This window comes from Colius striatus, chromosome 1 (genome assembly GCF_028858725.1).
Source record: "Colius striatus isolate bColStr4 chromosome 1, bColStr4.1.hap1, whole genome shotgun sequence".
NCBI lineage: Eukaryota > Metazoa > Chordata > Aves > Coliiformes > Coliidae > Colius > Colius striatus.
In genome coordinates, this window is record NC_084759.1 from 135,821,820 (window position 1) to 135,841,868 (window position 20,049).

Genomic DNA, 20,049 nt, shown 5'->3' on the forward strand with positions numbered 1-20,049 from the left:
GCTGCTGAGGTGAGAATTGTGACAAGAATACAGAATTAAAAAGAAATTAATGTATACACAGGTGAATATCGAGTTTGCTCAGTTTTTCCTCTTCTGTGATATTTTGTCTTGACTATCGTCTCCCCCAATAGGAAACGAAGAGTCTGATGTGGACTGCCTGAAGAAAGCTGGCATGAGCGGGGTGCCTGCTGATGCTTGTGCGGTTGCTCAGAAGGCTGCTGGTTATATTTGTAAAAGCAATGGTGGCTGTGGAGCTGTCCGAGAGTTTGCAGAACACATATTCCTGTTGTTGGAAAAAGTGAACTCTGCAAGAAAGCAGATGGAAGAAATGAGTTCAGCATGAAAGGACATGGCGGGAAATGAGAACAGCAGGAGAGGAAGTAAGACACTAATGAAAAAAAAGCGTAACATAGTTAGTATAGTTGGTCAATTCCTACTTGTTTTTTTTTTTTCCTCTCTCGGGAAGTCTGTATCCCTATGGATGGCTTATCTTTCAAGTTTTGCATTGCAGTAGAGTCAAAAAGATACTTCCCTCTAAGTTAAGGTCCCACTTTGATTAAGTGCTGATATTCATGATTATATGCTGGTAAACATGATCATATTCAGGATGATTTTAAAAGTCATTTAAGTGTAATGGATGGAATGCTACAAAACGTAGTCTCCTGTGAATCTACTCTTAATCATTACACCTATCCTACAGAAATAATGTCTCTTTATTTTGTAATTGGATTTTTTTCAGGGATCAATGACTTTGCATGACTTGAAGGCTTGCAATTCAGAGGTTTTTTTTTTTTTAAAAAAAGGTCTGTTTTCCTCATTTGGTTTGTATTTCCTGTATCAAATGTCAACATGATGTTGTAGTTGTGTGCTTGATTTTTACAGCATTCATCTCTAGTTAGGAGAAGTTTTAGCATATGCTGGAGAGGTCAAATCAAACTTTTTCCTATATTTTTAAAAGACAGCTCAGTTCCTGTAAAAGCAGTTAATATTACTGTTAGTTAAAAGCACTTAAGTATGTGTTCAATTTTAAGCTCAAAAATAATTAAATGACATTTGGAATTGTGCCTCTTATCTTTGAAGCTGTTTATATTGGGTTTTATTGAAATGCTTAAATTAACAGACCTGAATGCTTCGCCCAATTTGGAGTTGAATTTCCAATTAACTTTGAGATCTTTCATTTGCAGAAAGTCAGCTTCTTTCTATGAAACCTTTATTGAAACTACTAATGAGGAAGAGAAAAAACAATCTTTAATGTTTATTGTATGTAAAAGTAACTGTTGTTTAAGGAAAATCCTCCAAAGTATAGTTGTTGATTACGGGTTTATTTAAAATATATATTTGGAGTATTTTTAGCATGTTAATTTAAGGCTGGTATGTATGTATGTATTTATGGAAAAGATATCTTTTACTATGTCTTGATTTAAAGAACTCATCTTTAAGAAGTTATAGAACTGACACTAAAAATATGCATGAGTTTTCATTCCTAGTGTTTATGAGTATTTATGAGTCAAGTTCTGCCTTAAGTTATGCTAAAAAATAAAAAAACCCTGGTACACAAGCAGTTACTACTGCAGTGAATAATAATACTGTTTTATTTTGCTTGTCTGCTAAATAGACAATCCCAGTATAATATCATGTGATATATTGTCCTCTGATTAGCTATTTTACAAAGCAAAATTTTAACCTGAAGTTCTTTTACTGCCTATCAACAGTATCAAGGTTAATAGTTTACTGTACTAATCAGCTCTAAGTTATCATTTATGTATTCCAGTGTGATTTTAGGCCTCTATGCTGGATAAATCCCATGGCCTTTGATAACAGGATAGCCACATTTTTTGAGAGAACTCTGAACTTTGATATAGGTAGTTCTATAGTTTTAGTTCTATACACTATGATAAAACTTCAGAAGTCCAGATTGGATGAAAAATTCAAGTTTGATAATGACCTATAGAACTGGCCAAGTTTGCCATTGCTTCACCTTATCATCATCGAGTAACCTGACTTTGATTTCAAGGGCCACTTGCCTTTGAATAGATAGCTTTAAACAAGGTGACTTGATTGCCACTCCTATTATGTTAGAGAAAGCAAAACTATAAGTGCAATTACAATAGAAGTATGAGTTGACAGTACTGTTTCTAGCTTACTCTTTGAACCAAGAACTGTTCTCACGTTTCAGATGCCTGCTGATGCATGTACATTGCATCCCTGCACCAAAAAGAAGTGCAGAAACACTTTTGTATGAATGTTGGTAATGAGCAGAAAGAAGTGGTAGCTGATATCTAAGTGCTTTCACTTTGATAAATTCTTGTTTAGCAAAATGTTATATCATCATACATTGGAAATACAGGAAGAATATGAAGGATAAAAGAGCTCTGGAGACTGTTTACAAAATAAACCCTGTTTGAGGACATGGGAAGTACATCATCTGCTGCCTGAAACGTTCCGATTTGCGTTGTCCACAGTGCGTGGGAAAGCCTGAGTATAAACTGGAGTAGTATGAGGAATGTCTTAATTGCTCCTCTTGATTTTATAGAAGACCCTCAATGATGTGAAGGGTTTAGGGGTCACAGGGGCAGAGATAGTGAGGACAACTCTAAGAATCATCTTAAAGGGGAAGTCCTAGGTCCCAGGCAAGGTTCAAAAGTGTAAGGTCTTTTGCCCACACTTATTGTGTCAGTACATACCTTGGAACCATGACTGCCTTTCATTAGAGGTGTGTTATTCACAGTTGTCATTTTTCTTACAGGGGGCTATTTTTTTTTTTTTTTACTTTCTTGGTCACATGAGCACTTGTTTTTTACTTTAAATTGCCTGGTGTATTCCAAAAAAAGGTGTTGGGTAAGGTGGACTGTTTTATCATAATTTTGTGAAACCAAAAAAAGTTAAGTATATAATAATTTGTAAGAAGCTATTGTGAAAAAAATAGCTGATTGCCTGAAATTTGAAATAAACAGGTTTTTTTAGTCTTCTGGAATGCTTTTGGTTGGTAATGAATTTGTGTCCTGTAAATCGTGTGCTGTTAACATGCCACACGAATGGATTATACCTGATGAAGGTGGGAAAGTTTAATGCCCAAATTATTCACGTGCACACACTATGTGCAAAATCTTCTTAATCTGGTCCGGAGGCAAATCTTGAGTATTTTGTGTGTGTAGTTATACCCTCTTAAACTTCACTGGTTTCACAGCACTGCGTATGCTTTGTGCCTGTGTTTGTGAAAAGGTAGGATTAATCTCTCTGTTTTCTGAGCTGTTAAAGCCAGCCTATTATTTCCATAGAAAGCTAATCCTGTAAATTGAGCAGATCTTGTTGAGAATCAGTCTGTTTTCTGAGAAAATTCCCATTTTGGTTAGACCTTGAGATCTCTGCTGGTTTTGGCCGTTTGATGTCTTTTGCCAGGAGAGTTGTGGAGAGGGGAGGAGAATTGATCAGAAGGATAGACAGTAACATATTGTCATTATTACATTTGCAAACTGGCACAAAAGGTAGGGGTTAGCCCTTCACCTACTTCAGGCTCTAGTAATTTATATTTTGTCTGATCTTTACTCTATTCAGTATGTGTTTCTCTCCAGTTTTGTGCTATTCCTGTAGGGTGATCCAGCATGTTCCGACCTCTCATTTCAAATCAGTATGAATCGTATAAAACTCAACCTTTTGAGATCAGAGAGATTTTACAATGCTTGGTAATTTCAAGTTCTTAATACTTTTAAAACCTGAGCACACGCTAGTTAACTAGCTTTTCCAGAGCCTATGTGGGAAGGGTTTTTTTCTTAATTATATTATCAATTAGTATTCTCTTAAAACACTATTTCCAGTTTCCAGAAATAACTCCAATTGAATCTAGTCACACACAGCAGGGCTAATTATCCTACATGTCAGCATTGTAAGAGCAATAATAAAAGCATGTCCAGTGGAAGAAAAACACTCTTATACATGAACCTCTTGCATAAATGAGTAAGCAAAACTTGTCACTAGTGCATTTGTGTTTAAAAAAATCTTTCATCCTAGATAGATTTATACATATGGCTCTGGTTTAATAGAGCTTTCCCACTGCTAGAGATGCTGCAGGAAAGAGAAATGCTTGGGAGCTGTCCCCATCTGTAACTGTCTCCCACACCTCTGTAGCGTAACAAGTCCCTTCTCTTGGAAGGATTGCCATTACTTGCTTTTTGCAGGTGGAAGAATTTTTAAAAAATTGTTTATAAAAACGGTACTAAAGGCAATGAGCAGTGTGGTGTGTGGAGACAATGATACCAAGTCATTCAGGTTAGTAAAGAGCGGGGCTGATGAAAATAGGAAAACAGAAAAATAGAAAAACAATCCTAATGACATATTTTTAAAATCTCTTTCTACTGAACAGTTATAATCCATAAAAATACTTGTTAAAAAAAAAGCAAACCAAATTGTAGAAAATATCAGGGAAAGTGTATAGAACAAAAAGGATAAAAGTAATTACTCCACAGTATGAATCCATGATCAGCATTTGTCTTGAATACTGTGTGTTTTGTTTCTTACCTGTTAAGAAGGCTGTAGCACTCAAAAGGCTTGTGGGAGGATAAAATGGATGTTAAAAGAATCAGGTTTAGTGTGAGCAATAATCAAGTAAGAATTCTTCACTTTAGAAGACATATGACTGAAGGGAGTTTTGTTAGATATCTGCAAATCTAGAAGGAACAGGAAGCTAGGAAACAACCACTGAAGAAGCTAGCAGATACCCAAGGAATATAGATTTGCCATATTGTATTTGGCAATGCATTCCAATTTTCCTGTGCCCTCGAAGCATTTGCAGCTCATGGATTGCCAAAGCAGAATGTGGCTTACAGACATTTAGTAAACCTTGCTATACTTGAAACAGCCTTTGGCCACGTTTTCCATGAGTCTGACACCTGATATGGTTCCTCTGCTTCTGAACCATGGTTTCTTCCTCATATTTCCCATATAGGAAATAACAAAGTGCATTTTTATACACGTTGTAAAATAAAGATCTGTAGTTCATTCTAAAATGTAAATATGTAGCTGTGACACCCCGTGAGGTGCAGGACATGGCATTGCTATTACTGATGGGAATTTATCATCTGATCATAAAAACTCAATGGGAAATCAGGGCAAAAGTGCATATGACTGTGTAAGAGCATGACATCAGCTGAATCAGCATCCATCAGGCACAGGTAATAATGGTAGATTGCTTAGGAACTTCTTGGACAAAATGTAATTGGAGATTAGGAGAATATTTGGGAAAACATCACGTGCTTGTCCTGTTTGTTTACGTGCTTGCAGGCAAGTTTCTGGGCTAAATTGGAATGTATCTGACCTAGTATGGCCACTCTTGTAATAAATGCGGAAATAGTCTCTCCAGGGATGTAACTTTTAACTAAGGTTGTGGTTGCACAACTTTTTATTGCCTCTACAGTCTATGAAAATGTTTTATTCTTCCACCTTTTTGCCTAGTTACATTTTGCCCACAGCAACACAGTCTCAAGTTGGAAGTGCTTCTGATTAGTGATGCCAAATTGCAGTTGGCAGTTGATTACGTAAAGCCTGGTCTAAAAAGCTTGAAAATGGGATAAAGTAATCTGATCTAGATAAATATAAAACATCCATTCTTTTGACTTAATGAGCTTTAAGATTTTTTCAAAATGGTTATTTGCCTTTGAATTCATTCAATTCTATGAATGCTCCTATGTGTTCTCTTAAAGGAGCTGGAGCTACACTTGCTCCAGGCTGGAGTATGGGAAGTAGTTCTGGTAACTTGGAAACAAGCCTTAGTCCTGACTCACTGCATCAGTATATCAACATCTCGGTATCTTTGTGCACACTCACTGTAAAAAACCTGTGGGCTCTCTCCAAGCCACACTGCTTTTACTTCTTGCTCTTGCAAGTTTCATATGCTGCCAGGTTTTTACCATAATGTCACTGAGCACTTTGCAGCTTGTAACAGTGAGGTTCCCCAAGATTCTGGTTTGTCTATAGAAAGCACATGTTTGATTTACAATGAAAGCTAAGAGATTTCAGGGCGAAATTGGAGAGGGTGCATGGCAACGTAGAGAATAAGGAGCTAACTGGATCTGTGCTGATGCCCCTGCTGAAGAGCAAGGGGACTCAGGTCTGGGCTACTGCAGGTAAGCTGCTATCACTGGTATCTAACCTTGGAAAGCACAGAGATATAAGCTGTCTTTATATTGCATTTCATTCACCTGCCAGTGAAGTTCTGCTGTACATTTCTTATTTATTTAATTAATTGTTGTAACATAAGTAAATCCTTAATTTAGCCAACAGGCAATGCTGTAGACTAATTCCTCATCCCACTTAAGTAGCTATGTAACTAACTGCATTTTGAGTGGCACAGTGATAGCTACCTGGCTCTCAGATTAGGTCTAACTAGTTTACCAAGGTCAGAAATGACAGAGAACAACAAACCACAATTATGGCGCGTTACAGTGGAAAGATCTGCAGACAGAAAAGGAAAATCTGCTTCTACTACTCCGAAGTGTCAATATTTGCTTTCACATTAGTGCAATCGTCTGTCCCATCATGCTATCTCTACTGTGTGGCTGATAGTAGATTCTCAATGGTGCAGATTTATTGCTCCTGGGTACATCTTTGCAGACACTGGCTGTCAGAAATTAAGGCCTTCACAAACAGTCCGTGTGCATCAGGACTATCCCTAGGTACCCAGAGATAAACCTGTTCTCCTCAAACGTGGCTGATTCCCTTCAGTCTCCTTCTGCTTTTGAGCCCTGCAGTATCCTGCACAAAAAGAAAAAAAAAGGAATTCCTAATTCTTGTGCAGAGCTCTGCAGTTAAAACACTGCAGTCGATAGATGTCAGTGAAGAACAAACATTTCTGTTCCTTTTGGAGGCAGTGCTGCTTCCCTTTTTACAGTCAGAAAGCCTGGGTGGCTGCAGAGCCTGTGCCAGGGCAGACACATCTCTCGTGACACAGTTTTGGTCATGCTTGAGATAACTATTTTTCCACTTAGCATTAGCCCGCAGGACCAGTTTGGAAAGAGGCTGAAAGGAGGCATGACAATGTAATTTGTGACTTCACGCATTTCTATCACTGGGTTTTCACTGGAGTGGAAACTGTCGGGTGCTCCCACTCACCTCCCATTGGGGCCACAAAGCACTCCTTCTCCTCTCTGCTTGGCTTGCAAGGAGAAGCCTTTTCCTAGAGAGGCCAGGATGGGCAATGTCTCACCATGCACACCCACAGTTTTTCACTATCCTTTCCTACAGTTTGTCCTCTATGGTATGCAGGACAGGTAACCAAATTCAGGAAAAGGGGAAGAGTGTCTCCTGTCAAAGTTAATAGAGAAGTTGTTGCAGAATTGTCAAGGTTGCTGGTCCCTTGAATGAAGGTGAATTGTGGGTGGAACCAGTGAAAGAGTAATACAGACACTCAGTCATTTTCCCCATTTCTAAACATAGTCTTTCAGTGATTGCCAGCCGTGCTTCCTTCTGTCCTATCCGCTCCAGGTAAGCTTTGTAGCAGAAGTACCCTTCTATCTTTGTGGTCTGTGACTGCTTTTCTTCTCTCATCAGCTGTCCATAAAGCCAATCTCACAGAAATTCTTGTTGGTCTGCTACATTTACTTTTCCATCTGACGAATGTTTACAAGTAATCCCTTCAAAAGAAGGTCCCATCTTTGCTCTACTTAGATCCAGTGCAGAAACACCAACTGATTTTCTACCCTGAATCTTCTCTATTTTCCTGTAACTTCTAGTTTCAAATATTATCTGGCTCAGATTTCTTCTCTCTGCCTGCACCTCCACCCTCACTTCTCCAGACTCACTTGCATTTTCTACAAGTTGTTCCTGAAGCTGTTTGGAGGGATTTTCACCAGTTATTGTTTTCCTCCAAGAAACTTTTTTAGACATCAAATTCAGTGTATCAGAACTACTGTGACTTAAAGTCAGGTTGCCAGCATATTTACCTAAACATCTTTTCTCCTCTGAGAGCTTCTTTGCAAGGAAGTTGTGAGGTGTTTTCAGAGAAAAGGTCCTTGAAGCAAGTCTTGGAATTCATCTATTCCTCTCACAAGAGTTCTGATCCTCCAAATGGTCTCACAGAATCACAGAATGGTAAGGGTTGGAAAAGACCTCTAAAGATCATCCAGTCCAATTTGCCTGCTAATTGATATTCACCTCAATCAGGTCCTCTTGATCTGGGGAACCAGAACTGGACACAGTACTCCAGATGAGGCCTCACCAAGATCAGAGGAGGAGCAGAATCTCCCTCAACCTACTGGCCACACTCTTCTTGATGCATCCCAGGATGCCATTGACCTTCTTGGCCATGAGAGCACGTTGCTGGCTTATGGTTAGTTTGCTGTCCACCAGAACTCTCAGCACCCTTTCTGCAGAGATGCTCTCCCACAGGTCACCCCCAGCCTGTACTGGTGCATGGGGATGTTCCTCTGCACTTGCCCATGAGATTCCTGTCTGCCCAACTCTCAAGCCAGTCAAGAGCCCACTGAATGGCAGCCTAGCCTTCTGGGGAATCAACCAGTCCTCCCAGTTTGATGCCATCAGCAAACTTGCTGAGAATTTTTCTTTTTTTTTCATCTGACCAAAGGCCAAGTAATCGTGGGTACCAAGCAAAGCAGACTTGCTTCAAGAGTGGTAAAAGCCTCATATCTCAGCTTTGATGGTATAAATGTTTAACACTGCCCTTTCTAATTAAATCACTCTTTAGAAGACCACTCTGGAATATTTCCTGTTCCTTACAAATAGGAAAGCAGAATTGTAACCATTTACAAGTAATGGAGATTGCACAGGGCTTTATTACTCCCAAACCTAGTATAGTTTTTATAGTTTGTAAAGCTGACTCTCTCTCCAAAAGTTTTAACTGCCATAGAAAAAAGAAAGAGAGGGGAAGTGGCATTTTTACAACATCTTACTATGAAAGTTTTGAAATTTTTCTAAGATCTCTATGACCTGCTGAAATGACTTGTGGACCCAGATTGACAATTCTTTGAAAATTTGTTTGAATCCCTCTGCTATAGTCATAGGAAGAAGAAAAGTAGCAGCAGCGCAATGGAGAGAGCAGGAGAAAAGGATGAAAGAAATAGAAGATATAGCAACTGCTGAGAGACTTTGCTTGACAGTAGCTACCATTACATAACCTCATCCTTTAGTGCCCAGCCAAGCTTTGTACACTTATGACATAGGCAAATTTTGCTACACTGTCTGTAGCTGTGTTGGGCTCTGCCAGTGCATAGGATGGCCATGCCACCCTGTGGTTTTACTAGCAGAAGATGTTTTCTTTTTCAGGCTGATACTGCCAACCAGTTGCTGCACTCTGCCAAAGGTTTGGCTGCATTGTACAAAGCTATATCCAAAGCACTTGGAGATTAAAAGTGAGTGTCCATACAAAGTGTTACTGAGAGGAAACTTATTTTAGAAGTCCATTTCACACTGTAGTGCAGTGCTAGGAGTCAAACAGCTGGCAACACACTCCTACCTTATATCCTAATGCTATCCCTTCAGCCAGTTCAGGACTGTATGCTTCAACCTGGCATGTCCTCACTCTCTTCCTTCACGCAGTTTCATAGTGTGAATATACATGTAAATACTGCTTATAGCAGTTTTCTTAATGCAGTTAATAAACTCATTTGCAAATTTAATTTGCCCGAGGACCCTTTGGCTTTTTTCCCTACTCAAAGGTTTCTGAGTAAAATGTTCAAGCATCTTCATTAGCTGATCTCTTGTCATTTATGAAGAGTAGAAGAATGAGACCTGAAAGGAGAGCAACAACCATTTATGTCATTTTGGAGGGAGAGTGGTTTTAATGACATCTTAATGACATTTTAGAGGAAGAGTGATTTTCATGTCAGAAGAGCAAAGCAACATAAACTTCTGGTTTCCAAATGGGTCATTTGCATACACCAGTGCTCAGAGCAATATCTCCCTTAAACTGTGTTAAATTAGCAGTCCAACAGGCTTCTCTCTCTTTTGCACATAGCTTCTATATCATTTGTGCAGGTGTGAACTTGGGTATTGATGTCAGCTTGCACAAGCAATGTGTAAAATCAAAAGGCTGTGTGGCAACTGTGAAATGTGCAGCTAGAGAGTGCATTAGTGATCACTTCACTGTAAATTAGGCCATACCTCTCAGTTTTTCAGAAGCAGCACACGTAGAGGATGACCTTGCCTTGCAGACGTGTACCTTCAGAGCACACAGGGGTCAAAGCAGAGTAGTTGTGCTTGTCCGCGCAAGTTTCTTCTCAATCAGCTTTTGCCAAATTTTTTCTGTCTGACGATGCCTTGGAATTGTATGGCTCGGGAGAGCTACTTTGGGGAGAAGAGTCCTTAAAGCCTGCCTGCAAAGCAAATTGAGCTAAAAACACACCACAGACTAAATCTTCACTAGGTTTCTAGAACTGTCCCTAAAAAGTGAATGCAGATAGCTGTTTCTTGGAGAATCTGTCTTGGCAGGGCAGAGTAAATAAATGTCATATTCAGATTAAACTATCTCCAAGTTGTAGTTTATTTGCCACAGTGGAACTGGAATTCTAGTGCACAAGGACTATGAAGTAAAATGGTTCTCATCAAAACATTGGAAACAAGCATTTTTCAGGAAGTCAAATGGAAAAAAACCCACATTTACACACACTTGCCCAGCATGTGGTACAGAAATTTACAGGGATTTGTATCAGTTGCCTTTAAAACACAAACACTATATAGTACGCAACCCAGAAATAAGTTACATCAAAGAACTACATATTGTTTAACAACAAAGGGAAAAAAAAGACATTTTATAAATGAACTTCAGATCTTTAAATGTACAGCTGCAGTTTTCAAATTCTGTCTTGATTTAACCCCAACTTGTAACTAAGGCCTACGCATTCCCCCTTGAGTGAGATGAGGGAGAGAATCAGAAGGATAAGAGTGAGAAAACTCATGAGTTGATATAAAGACAGTTTAATAGTTAAAGCAAAAGCCGTGCACACAAGCACAGCCAAACAAGGGATTCATTCACCACTTTCCATGGGCAAGCAGCTGTTTACCTCCAGGAGAGTGGGGCTCCATCACATGGCATGGTTACTTGGGAAGGCAAACACCATGACTTCAATATCCCCCTCCCTTCTGTGTACTTCCCCTAGCTTTACATGCTAATCGTGATATCATATGGTATAGAATATCACTTGGGTCAGTCGTTCCAGCTGTGTCCTCTCCCAACTTCTTGTGACCCCCTAGCCTACTCGGTGTGGTGGTGAGAAGCAAAAAAAGATCTTGACTCTGTACAAGCAGTGTTCAACAGTAACTAAAACATCCCCCTGTTATCACCACTGTTCTCAACATAAATCCAAAGTATAGTCCCATACCAGCTACGAGAAAGAAAATTAACTCTACTCCAGACAAAACCAGCACAACTTCAGTATCAATAACACAGTCCAGTGAGAGAGGCACTTTCCAAATCACAGTAGATCAGGGACAGAGTGAGTGTCCAGTCAAATCTGTGATAATTTTCTTATGATGTGTTTTTAGACTTTTCATATATTCAGCCTCTCATGGATTTGGGATTTTTGGGTTGGAGGGGTTTTTTTAGGTTTTTTATTCTTAACATCTTAGGTAAAATTCCTAAATCAGATCTAAGAATTCCATTTGTATCCACCTAGAGAAAAAGAATAAATAAATTATAAAGTAAATTTGGTTGTAAAAAAATGAGTCTAATACATGACTCCATTAAACCATATACATCCACCTGCTGAAAACTGAGTTCAGGTCTGACACTGTGTCAGAATTTTCCTGTCTTTAAAATATCATATTTACAATGCTTTCTATTTGAGGCACTGTAAACTGAATGAGAACTCCCATTGAGAATTTCCCACCAATTGCTCTTTCTGTGTTTGTTAGTAACTGAGTTCTTCACATGATGTCAAAGTTCATAGGTGATTTTTTTGGCCATTTTGCTGAATTTCATCTTCTCATTAAATATCTCCTCAAACCTTTGATTCTGTTTTGGAGTGAAATGGTTCTTCCAGTCACCAACAGTGCCTGGGGAGCAGGAGCAGAAAAAGAACAGTGAGGTTAGCAGTATATAGTGCAGAAAATAATTTAAAGGCAGCCCAGTTTTGTTAATGTTACAGTTGTCACAAATCACTAATATATTATTAACTGTAGTCTCTGCAGTAGGTCATGATCGTAAGTAATTGTCTTATTGGCCTGGTGAGACTTTGATGGAAGCAGCTGCATCATCATTCATAAAGAATATTTAAGCCCTCAGCCTCAGACTTGGTTAGTGCCAACACCATTAAGTGGTACATGAAGAGGTTTCCTAGATGGAGTTAGAGCTCTTGGTAACCTCAACAGAGAGTCATCTAGCGACACTTTAGATGTATACAGTTCAAGGTCTCCTTTCACGGTCAGTAGAGGGAAATGGTTACTTCCTGGTTGAAATTCATCTCATCCTACTCAACATCTAAAACTCATCAAACGAATGGTGCCTTCAAAGCATCTATACCTCTCTATTGACTAAAGAAGACTCCTAAAAAAAAGGAGCCCAGTGACATTACAGATGTATCACACCCTCCCACCTACTCCAATCTCCAAGAAGGAGATACTTCACTCCCACTACTTAAGTGGGAAATTTATTTCTTGGTGACCATTCATACTCATGTTCAGTAAAGTGCCTCAGCTGTTATACAGTTTGAGCAAGCAGGAAATTATTTTTTAAACTGAGAGATTTTACTGAGACAGTGCTTACAGTTTCCCCTTGTGCATCCTTTAAAGACCCTACCTGCTGACTAAAACAGCATTCCAAGCAGCAAGAATAAGAAAAGAGAACTTGGAGAATAATATATGTGTATTTATCTTCTGCAAACTGTCTGAAACTAGCTAAAACCTTAGGATTTGTGTAGGAACTACTTAGAAGTGAAACCATTAGGATTTTTCATTTTTTTCAACATAGCTTTGTCAAAGTTCTCTGTGTCTGAGGTTTTTTGTCTTTTACTGACAGATTGAGTTTTGGCATTTGTTACAGCTCAATGATAAAAACATTCTGAATTAGCAGTGTCCCATTTAACTACTTATTAACTAAAACAATTCTTAGTTTTAAAGTGTCAATTATTGTTTAAAAAACAACTAAATAAACTAACCAAAATCCATCTAAATATAATGGATTTGATTTACTTATTATCAAAATCCAAGGAAGCTTCTGAAATATTATGAACAATAAAAGAAGTCCTGCATGTATTTCAAAGACACATCTGAGCTAAACATTTTTGAAGATTGTACCCTGGATTCTAGCTTGGCCAAGGTTTGAAGGCTACTTATGAGGCCATTAAGTGATTGAGCCATCCATCCTGTAATTGTTTTCATTGTCAGCATAGTCCTTTTTCAGGAACATATCTAAGATAAGAGGTGGTACACAGGATAAAGACGACAAGGATTCTCTTTCCAAAGGAATGTGTTTAGCTTGTTCTCATTCTAGTAAACTAAGAGACCTTCACAGGTGATATGACTGAGAGGTGTTGTAAAAGACTGAGGTGGTCAACTTTTAGATAAAAAAAAGACAGATAAAGAGCAATGCTTTGTGAACCCTTCCTTTTAGCTCAAAAAGCTCCCATGGAGCAATATTAGTCAGACTGTTTTTCAGACTCCTCTGTGCTTCTCTAAGTGTAAGCACGCATTTGCAACCAGAGAAATTAGAAAGAAAGTGATTTTTAAGACAGCTTCGGATTGAAGGATCTTGTGGCTGGTTCCCAGGGCTGACCCAAAGCGTCACCATAGCCTGGAAAAGATCTGGACTGTGGCCTCTGGCTGGTTTCTCACTCCTACTGTGCTAAACCCAGGCCAGGGAACTTACCTTTTCGGAAAATCAGCTCCCTGTTGGATGTCAGCGCACAAACAGTGTGACTGGGGTTGCTGTTCTCCTTTTCTGTGTTGTTTTTCATCTCTGAGAAAGACGACATTGTGGAGATGTGTTGAATATCGTTGTCACTGGTGTTTAAACCCAGAAACAGACTAATTTCCTTTACAATCTTAGGAAGATCCTAGGGTACAAGACAAAAAAAAAAAAACAAAACAAAACACCAAAACAAAAGCTTTTATATTTCTGAGCAGATTATCAGACTTTTAGTTGATATGAAAATGATCCTTTTTATGACATAGCACATTTATTATGCATTTATTTCCTTTCAAGCAAAGCTAAACGTGTCTTTAGATTGTGGATGACAGGTAAAGTAACCTGATACTCCTCTTTTCAGAACTTACAGAAAAGAGTAAGTGCTGGGTATGTGATATCAAATACAATTACATTACCAATTTTACTCCCAGTTCAGACACAGTGTTCTCCTGCCTCTGAGTTATTTCACAAAGTTTAAGATTCTGTGGTTCTGTGATTCTGTGTGTAAGTAGCTGTTTCTTTGCAGGTACTACATCAAGAGAACTCACAAGTGACTCAGGATACAAAATGATGTGTTTATATTCCTTGTTGTGATTCTTCTTTTTCAAAAAAAAAAAATTAACCAAACTAATTTAATGGAAACACTCAAAACTATTTTCTTTTCTCCCACAAATTCATAGTCTGAAAGTTATGTTGGTATTTGAGTTTTTGCATAGTAATTTTCTTTCTAAAAAAAAAAAAAATTCCTGCCCCCCAGCATTTAATTTTTTTCTTTATTGGGAGCACAATTCCCACTGACGATGAGTAGTTCTGTTATCTTATGTCACTTTTGAAAAATTCACCTGAAATGTTAAGCATAGCAGGTTAACGTGTGGTCCTTAGCAGGTGTCCCTTGTTGGTCTTTCCATAGTACCAAGAACAAGAAACTTAAAAGTCTTTCTGTAGCCTGGGGAAAGTCATGTATCCTGCTCCTGCATCTATGAAATGCAACTGTCACAGGATTTGAAACTGATATAATTTGTGCAGTCAGTATTAACTCACCAAACTCTATGCAAACATAAAATATGCCCAAAGACATTTATTTGAGTTTTCCTTCTGTCTCCTTTTTCATTATAATTTTTTTTTTGATATTTTAATGATATTAATTTACAAGGAGTGCATTCTAAACTCAGAGCAGAAAGAATATTTACCTTCTTCATGTCTTCATAGAACAAAAACAGGACGTTTTTTTCATTTGCATGTTCTTCCCAACTTAGGAAATGATCAAACCAGGATCCACATACAACTGAAAAGAAAACCCATGTTAAAAAAAAATAAATAAAAACTTTATTGATAAATGACTCTGATAGTCATTCCTCTGATAGAGGAATGATCCCTTTGTGATATATACCCCCTGTTCCTCTAAACCAGATGCAATTCTTTCTGTGAAGTGACTGAAACTTACAATCCAAAGAGGTTACCATTCTTGTTGGAATTTGGTTTTGTGTCAGAGATGCAGATACTACTCTGAGATATCATCTTGTAGTGTAAAGATGCTCCAGATTTAAATAAAGGCCAGTAATGGGGGAAAGTGTACTGGCCTAACAAGACCTGAGTATCTCAGCAAACGTCTGCATATCTGTGGTCATGGCTAGAAATATGATCACTTCACTAAAATGAAATAAGAAATCTTGTAAGTGGAGCACACTGTTGTTAGCTCTATTTTGTCCCAGCAGAGGTGAATCTGTATTACTTTTGAAAGTCAAAGAATTATGTAAATAAGTTATCACACAAATACATAATTGAGCCAACAACATCAATAACTTACGGTTTTCTAGTTGACTCATAGTACTTGTTCTATTTGCTCCTTTTGGTGAACTATGGGATTAAAGCTGTATTTCAGTTTTCTTTTAAAAAATGAAATTCTGACCCTTTTGGTTGAAAGACAAGATGGACTGTATTGAAAGTGGAATTGAAAGGTAGGCAGTAGGGGGCCAAAAAGATGCTTGAACAGAGCAATCACAGCCAGCATTCCCCAAAACTGTGACTTTACTTTATGATTGGTAACAGAAAAATGTAATATTGTAATGGGCATCATATTGATTTCAGACCTTGAGATGTAATTAAGTATTTTGCTGAATGTTCCAGTCTATAGCTGTCTCCTGGACACAAAGCACTGTCTAACTGCAAGGCATGTGTTCTCCACAGTGTTCAATTAAACTCTGCTCTCCTGGTCAACCACGCTGATGATGCGACCAACAGCCTTGGAGTCTCCAGGAACAGCATCAGTTGTCTCTGTGTGTCCTCACCCTTGTTCTGAACTATGAAAGAGTACAACAGGATCTGAATGTTTGTATTGAGAGAAAAATTACAAACTCTCAATATCACCTCTTACATAAATGCCTATTCTAACCAACACAATTATCTTTTTATGCCATGCACAAAGGTTCCTAAAACCGCATAAGAACAGATAATTGTGAGATGTTTTTAAGATTTAATATCGTCTTCTTTTCTTGTTTTCACTACTGTATGTTCAGAATTGATGCTCAACAAGCCAAGATCCTGCAGATCACAGAATCATCATGGCTGAAGGAGACCTTTAAGATCATTGAGTCCAAACACTTGCCTAACACTACCAGGCCCATCAGTAAATGAAACCACGTCCCTCAGCATCTCACTTATGCATCTTAAGCACGCTCTGAAAGCTCTGAGCCAAAGCTAATAGAAGTCAGTGGACAAACTGACATCTGGAGCTTTGATGTAAGCCCACAATGACTGCAAAGGTACTTCTCCTTGAAAGTTTTTAAGGTAATCTATTACTGCTGCTGTTATCATCACTGTGGTTATACAGCAGGAACACAAGTCCTGAAAGGAGCAATAAAATACTAAAAATGGGAGTGGATAACTGGAATATAGTCCTCTCATCAGCTTCCATGCCACCTCTGCCACACATAAAAATCTCACTCTTGTCCTTGGTCTTTGGACCTCACTATTAAGACAACACATCAGGCAGATTGTGTGCAAAAGGTCTTTATGACAGTGTCTAGGTATTTAGGCTAGCTGCAGTGAGGCCAGCTGCCCTGATGTCTGCTTGGGAGGAACTGGATATACATACCTCCTCTGTCAGAGATTAGCTGTGAATTCTTGGTGAGCAGCAGTCTGTCATTGCAGCTCACAAGGCAAAGTTGGATATGTTTTAACACAGGCAAATCAGCACCAGAATCAAGAAATTGTCAGGGGTTTCAGAATGTTTGTGGGGAAAAATATAGATCAGTGACTTGTCTGAGAATATGTCTCAACAGGTATGTCAAAGAACAGCAAAAAGCTGCAAAAGCCAGTTGTGCTGAAATAAAGCAGACACTTATCAAAATGCCTTCCTGCAGAGCTGAAGATAGTACCCTCTTATTTGCTCTTGTTTAATTTGGCATTATAAGTTCAATAAGGAGTTTTCACATAGTTCACATTTCTTAACCCTTTCTCTGCATAATAAGCTAATGTAAACTGCAAGGAGAAAAAATAACATTTATCCTTACCATCTCCTTTTAGGAACAAATCAAAGAAAGCAGTCCAGGTGTCTATAGTAGGAAGATTTGGGTTATTTCTATAGTAATGATACATGGAAACTGCCGTATCTTTTGGATTTCTGCTGATGTAGATAATCTGTAAATGAAGATTATATGGTTGTTATTGATAATATCCTTCCTTTATTTTAGAGGAACTCTGTGGGTAAAAGTAGCTTTTTCACAGACAGTATCCAGCATCAAAATCCTTTCCTTTAAAATTCCTCTGTTGGTGACCATGTCATTAAGAAAGAAATGTGTTTGGCCCTGCTTTGGGTGGAGTCAGTAGTGGTTAGTAAACAATTGCATGTGGATAAAGGTGAATTTTCTGCAGCTGGGTAATGTTTATGTTTTATGAAAGAGGCTGTGTTCATTTTAAATCTTGTGTTAATGTACTATCTCATAAATCTAACCTAAGAAACCATTTACTAATTAGCATTCACAGGACAGCCAAAAAACATAAATTTTGGGCTTTTGTTCAAACTAGCCTTGTCCCAAAAGTCTGGATCGGGGTAATACTGAAAGTTTGAACTTCTAACCTAAAATCTGAGGCCCAGAGCTGTTTTTTAAAGACCTTCCACATTAGCATGAGAGGGACCAAAAACTGTGATCTGAATCTGCCACCCACATTTCAGTTCTTATCTGTTTCCTCAATATCTCTGTTACAGAATCTTCACAAATTTTGAATAGGAGGGGCAGAGTATCTTCATGACCATATCAACCTGTATTCAAGAAAACTACTTTCTAAGCAAGTGCTCCAGCCACTAGGAAATAGGGCCATGAGAACACCCCTCATCTCTAATAATGTATTTCTAATTGAAAGGTGTTGATGTTGTATTTTGTATGGTTTCTGATACACAAATCACTTAAAGGGAGCAGTGGGGCAGGAGCAGAACTTAGTACCTAGCCCACATCTCCACTTGTGCTGCCTTTGACTGCTGGTCAGCTATATCTCCAAAATTCACAATAAACCACTTCTGGAAACTGTAAATCATTTCAAATTTACTAAAGAACAAGCCCAAATAGATTCCCAATAAACACTTAACATACCTTACTGCTTTTTTATATTTTTGCCTCACCTTGCATTTATTTTTCTTAAAATTTGGAGGTAACATGTTGTAGTCTAAGTGTGTTGGGATGATTCTCTTTGATGAGACTTTGTTCAGTTCCTCCAGTTTGGATACATCTCCAAATTCAATGGGAGATGTTATTATAAATTGAGTACTGCAAATCTTTGTTATAACTCCTGCAAGCCAGTGAGTGCCTGCATAAAAGTAATTTTAAAGAAGAAAAAAAAAAAAAACAAAAAGAAAAAAAGGGAAAAAGGAAGAATTGTTACTAAGAAAATATGTGGAACATGCATTTTCCATATCAAAACAGCTTGCACAAGAAATGCTTCTAATTCCCTAGATTCAAGAAACTTCACATAACTGAAAAATCCCATTGGCTCCGAATGTACGAGTACTGGAAAAAATAAGGCTGTAGCTGAAGTACCAAGTAACTCTGTGAGAAGTGTTAATATGGTACCAAAACAATCTCATGAAACAAACTTCTTGTCAGCTGAGAGGTCATGATATTATTTTTATCATTAAGTTTAGAATAACTTGGAGTTTTTTTCCTTATAGTAACTTGATTCTATGTATTTTGAAGTACTGATTGAGCCACTTCTTTGGTGTGTGCTTCTGTGTGCAAGTAAGGCAAGGGGAGAAGGAATAAGAAATGAATAAATCTACAGGCAAGAGCCATACAAATAATTTGATACAACTCTTGACTTGCTCATAATTGAGTGCAGAAAGTCCTCAGGAAAATCCTTCAAGTACAGAATTTGCTTAGAACAAATAAATATGTATTTGCTTTACAATATGAAAACACCTGAGGTGATTTTCAATTAAAGAATCAAAACTTAGATAAATGTTAAAATTTTGTAATTTGAGCAATTACTGACAGAATAATGTATTCACATATTAAAACATCCTTCCTTGTTTCTTGTACACAGACTTTTCCGAAGTAGTTTCAGCAGAGAATGTGAAAAAAAAAACAATCGAGACTTCTTGCAATTAAAATCTTAAAGTAGAACTTACCAGATTTGGGATAGGAAACCAAAAGGACATCATCTTCTCTAGCATCAAAAGTGTCCAAGGATTTTAAAAGTTCTGGAGAAGACTTGGTGGTAAAGCGAATCCCCTGAAACATGTGAATGAGTCCTGCCTCACTGGGGTTGGACATGTTTGCTTAAGTCTTGGATTCCTGCAAATCAGGTAACAGCGAAATGACAGGAGGATTTGAGTCAGATTCTAAGTCAGATGGTTTCAAGTGACAAATTGAGACTAAGCATTGCAAACTTCAAGCTTATATACTTTGTTCCACACCATGGAGTCCTGTAAGATATTGATTTTTTTTCCAGGTTGATGATAAAGGCAACTGAAATGTTAGAGGTAACTTGATAAACAACTGAAATGCAGAGTCATGAAGAGTGCATGTCGTTTGTCATTTATTAGCTCTCCAGATAAAATAATGATGTAATAGCTGGAATATATTTATTGTGGAAAATTATGAGAATGAACATTATATATTGCCTTAAAATATGCTTATTCTATATGATTATTCTATATGTCAATAATAATATTCATATGTCATATGATTATTCTATAAGTCATATTT

At 37.9% G+C, this 20,049-nt stretch overlaps 2 protein-coding genes across 3 annotated transcripts in view; one reads left to right on the forward strand and one right to left on the reverse strand.

The window, feature by feature from the left end:
- The window catches only part of CMAS (cytidine monophosphate N-acetylneuraminic acid synthetase), a 28,737-nt gene extending 12,146 nt beyond the window's left edge, over positions 1 to 16,591 (forward strand). The window contains exons 8-9 of one of the 2 annotated variants that reach the window (XR_009819841.1): positions 132 to 803; positions 16,366 to 16,591. Coding sequence is in view for 1 of the 2 variants with exons in the window: in XM_010208311.2 (XP_010206613.2) it covers positions 132 to 343 (212 nt within the window). In the remaining variant the exon portion in view is untranslated. Of the gene's footprint in view, positions 1 to 131; positions 2,948 to 16,365 lie in introns of those variants that run through there. The other variant, XM_010208311.2, reaches the window with a different exon arrangement.
- On the reverse strand, positions 11,882 to 19,614 carry LOC104562285 (sulfotransferase 6B1). The gene is made up of 6 exons (XM_010208310.2): positions 19,470 to 19,614; positions 18,468 to 18,652; positions 17,362 to 17,488; positions 15,040 to 15,134; positions 13,811 to 13,997; positions 11,882 to 12,000 (listed from the first exon to the last, which is right to left on the reverse strand). The coding sequence occupies exons 1-6, from the start codon at positions 19,612 to 19,614 to the stop codon at positions 11,882 to 11,884; spliced, it is 858 nt and encodes a 285-aa protein (XP_010206612.1).
- Positions 19,615 to 20,049: the final 435 nt, after the last annotated feature.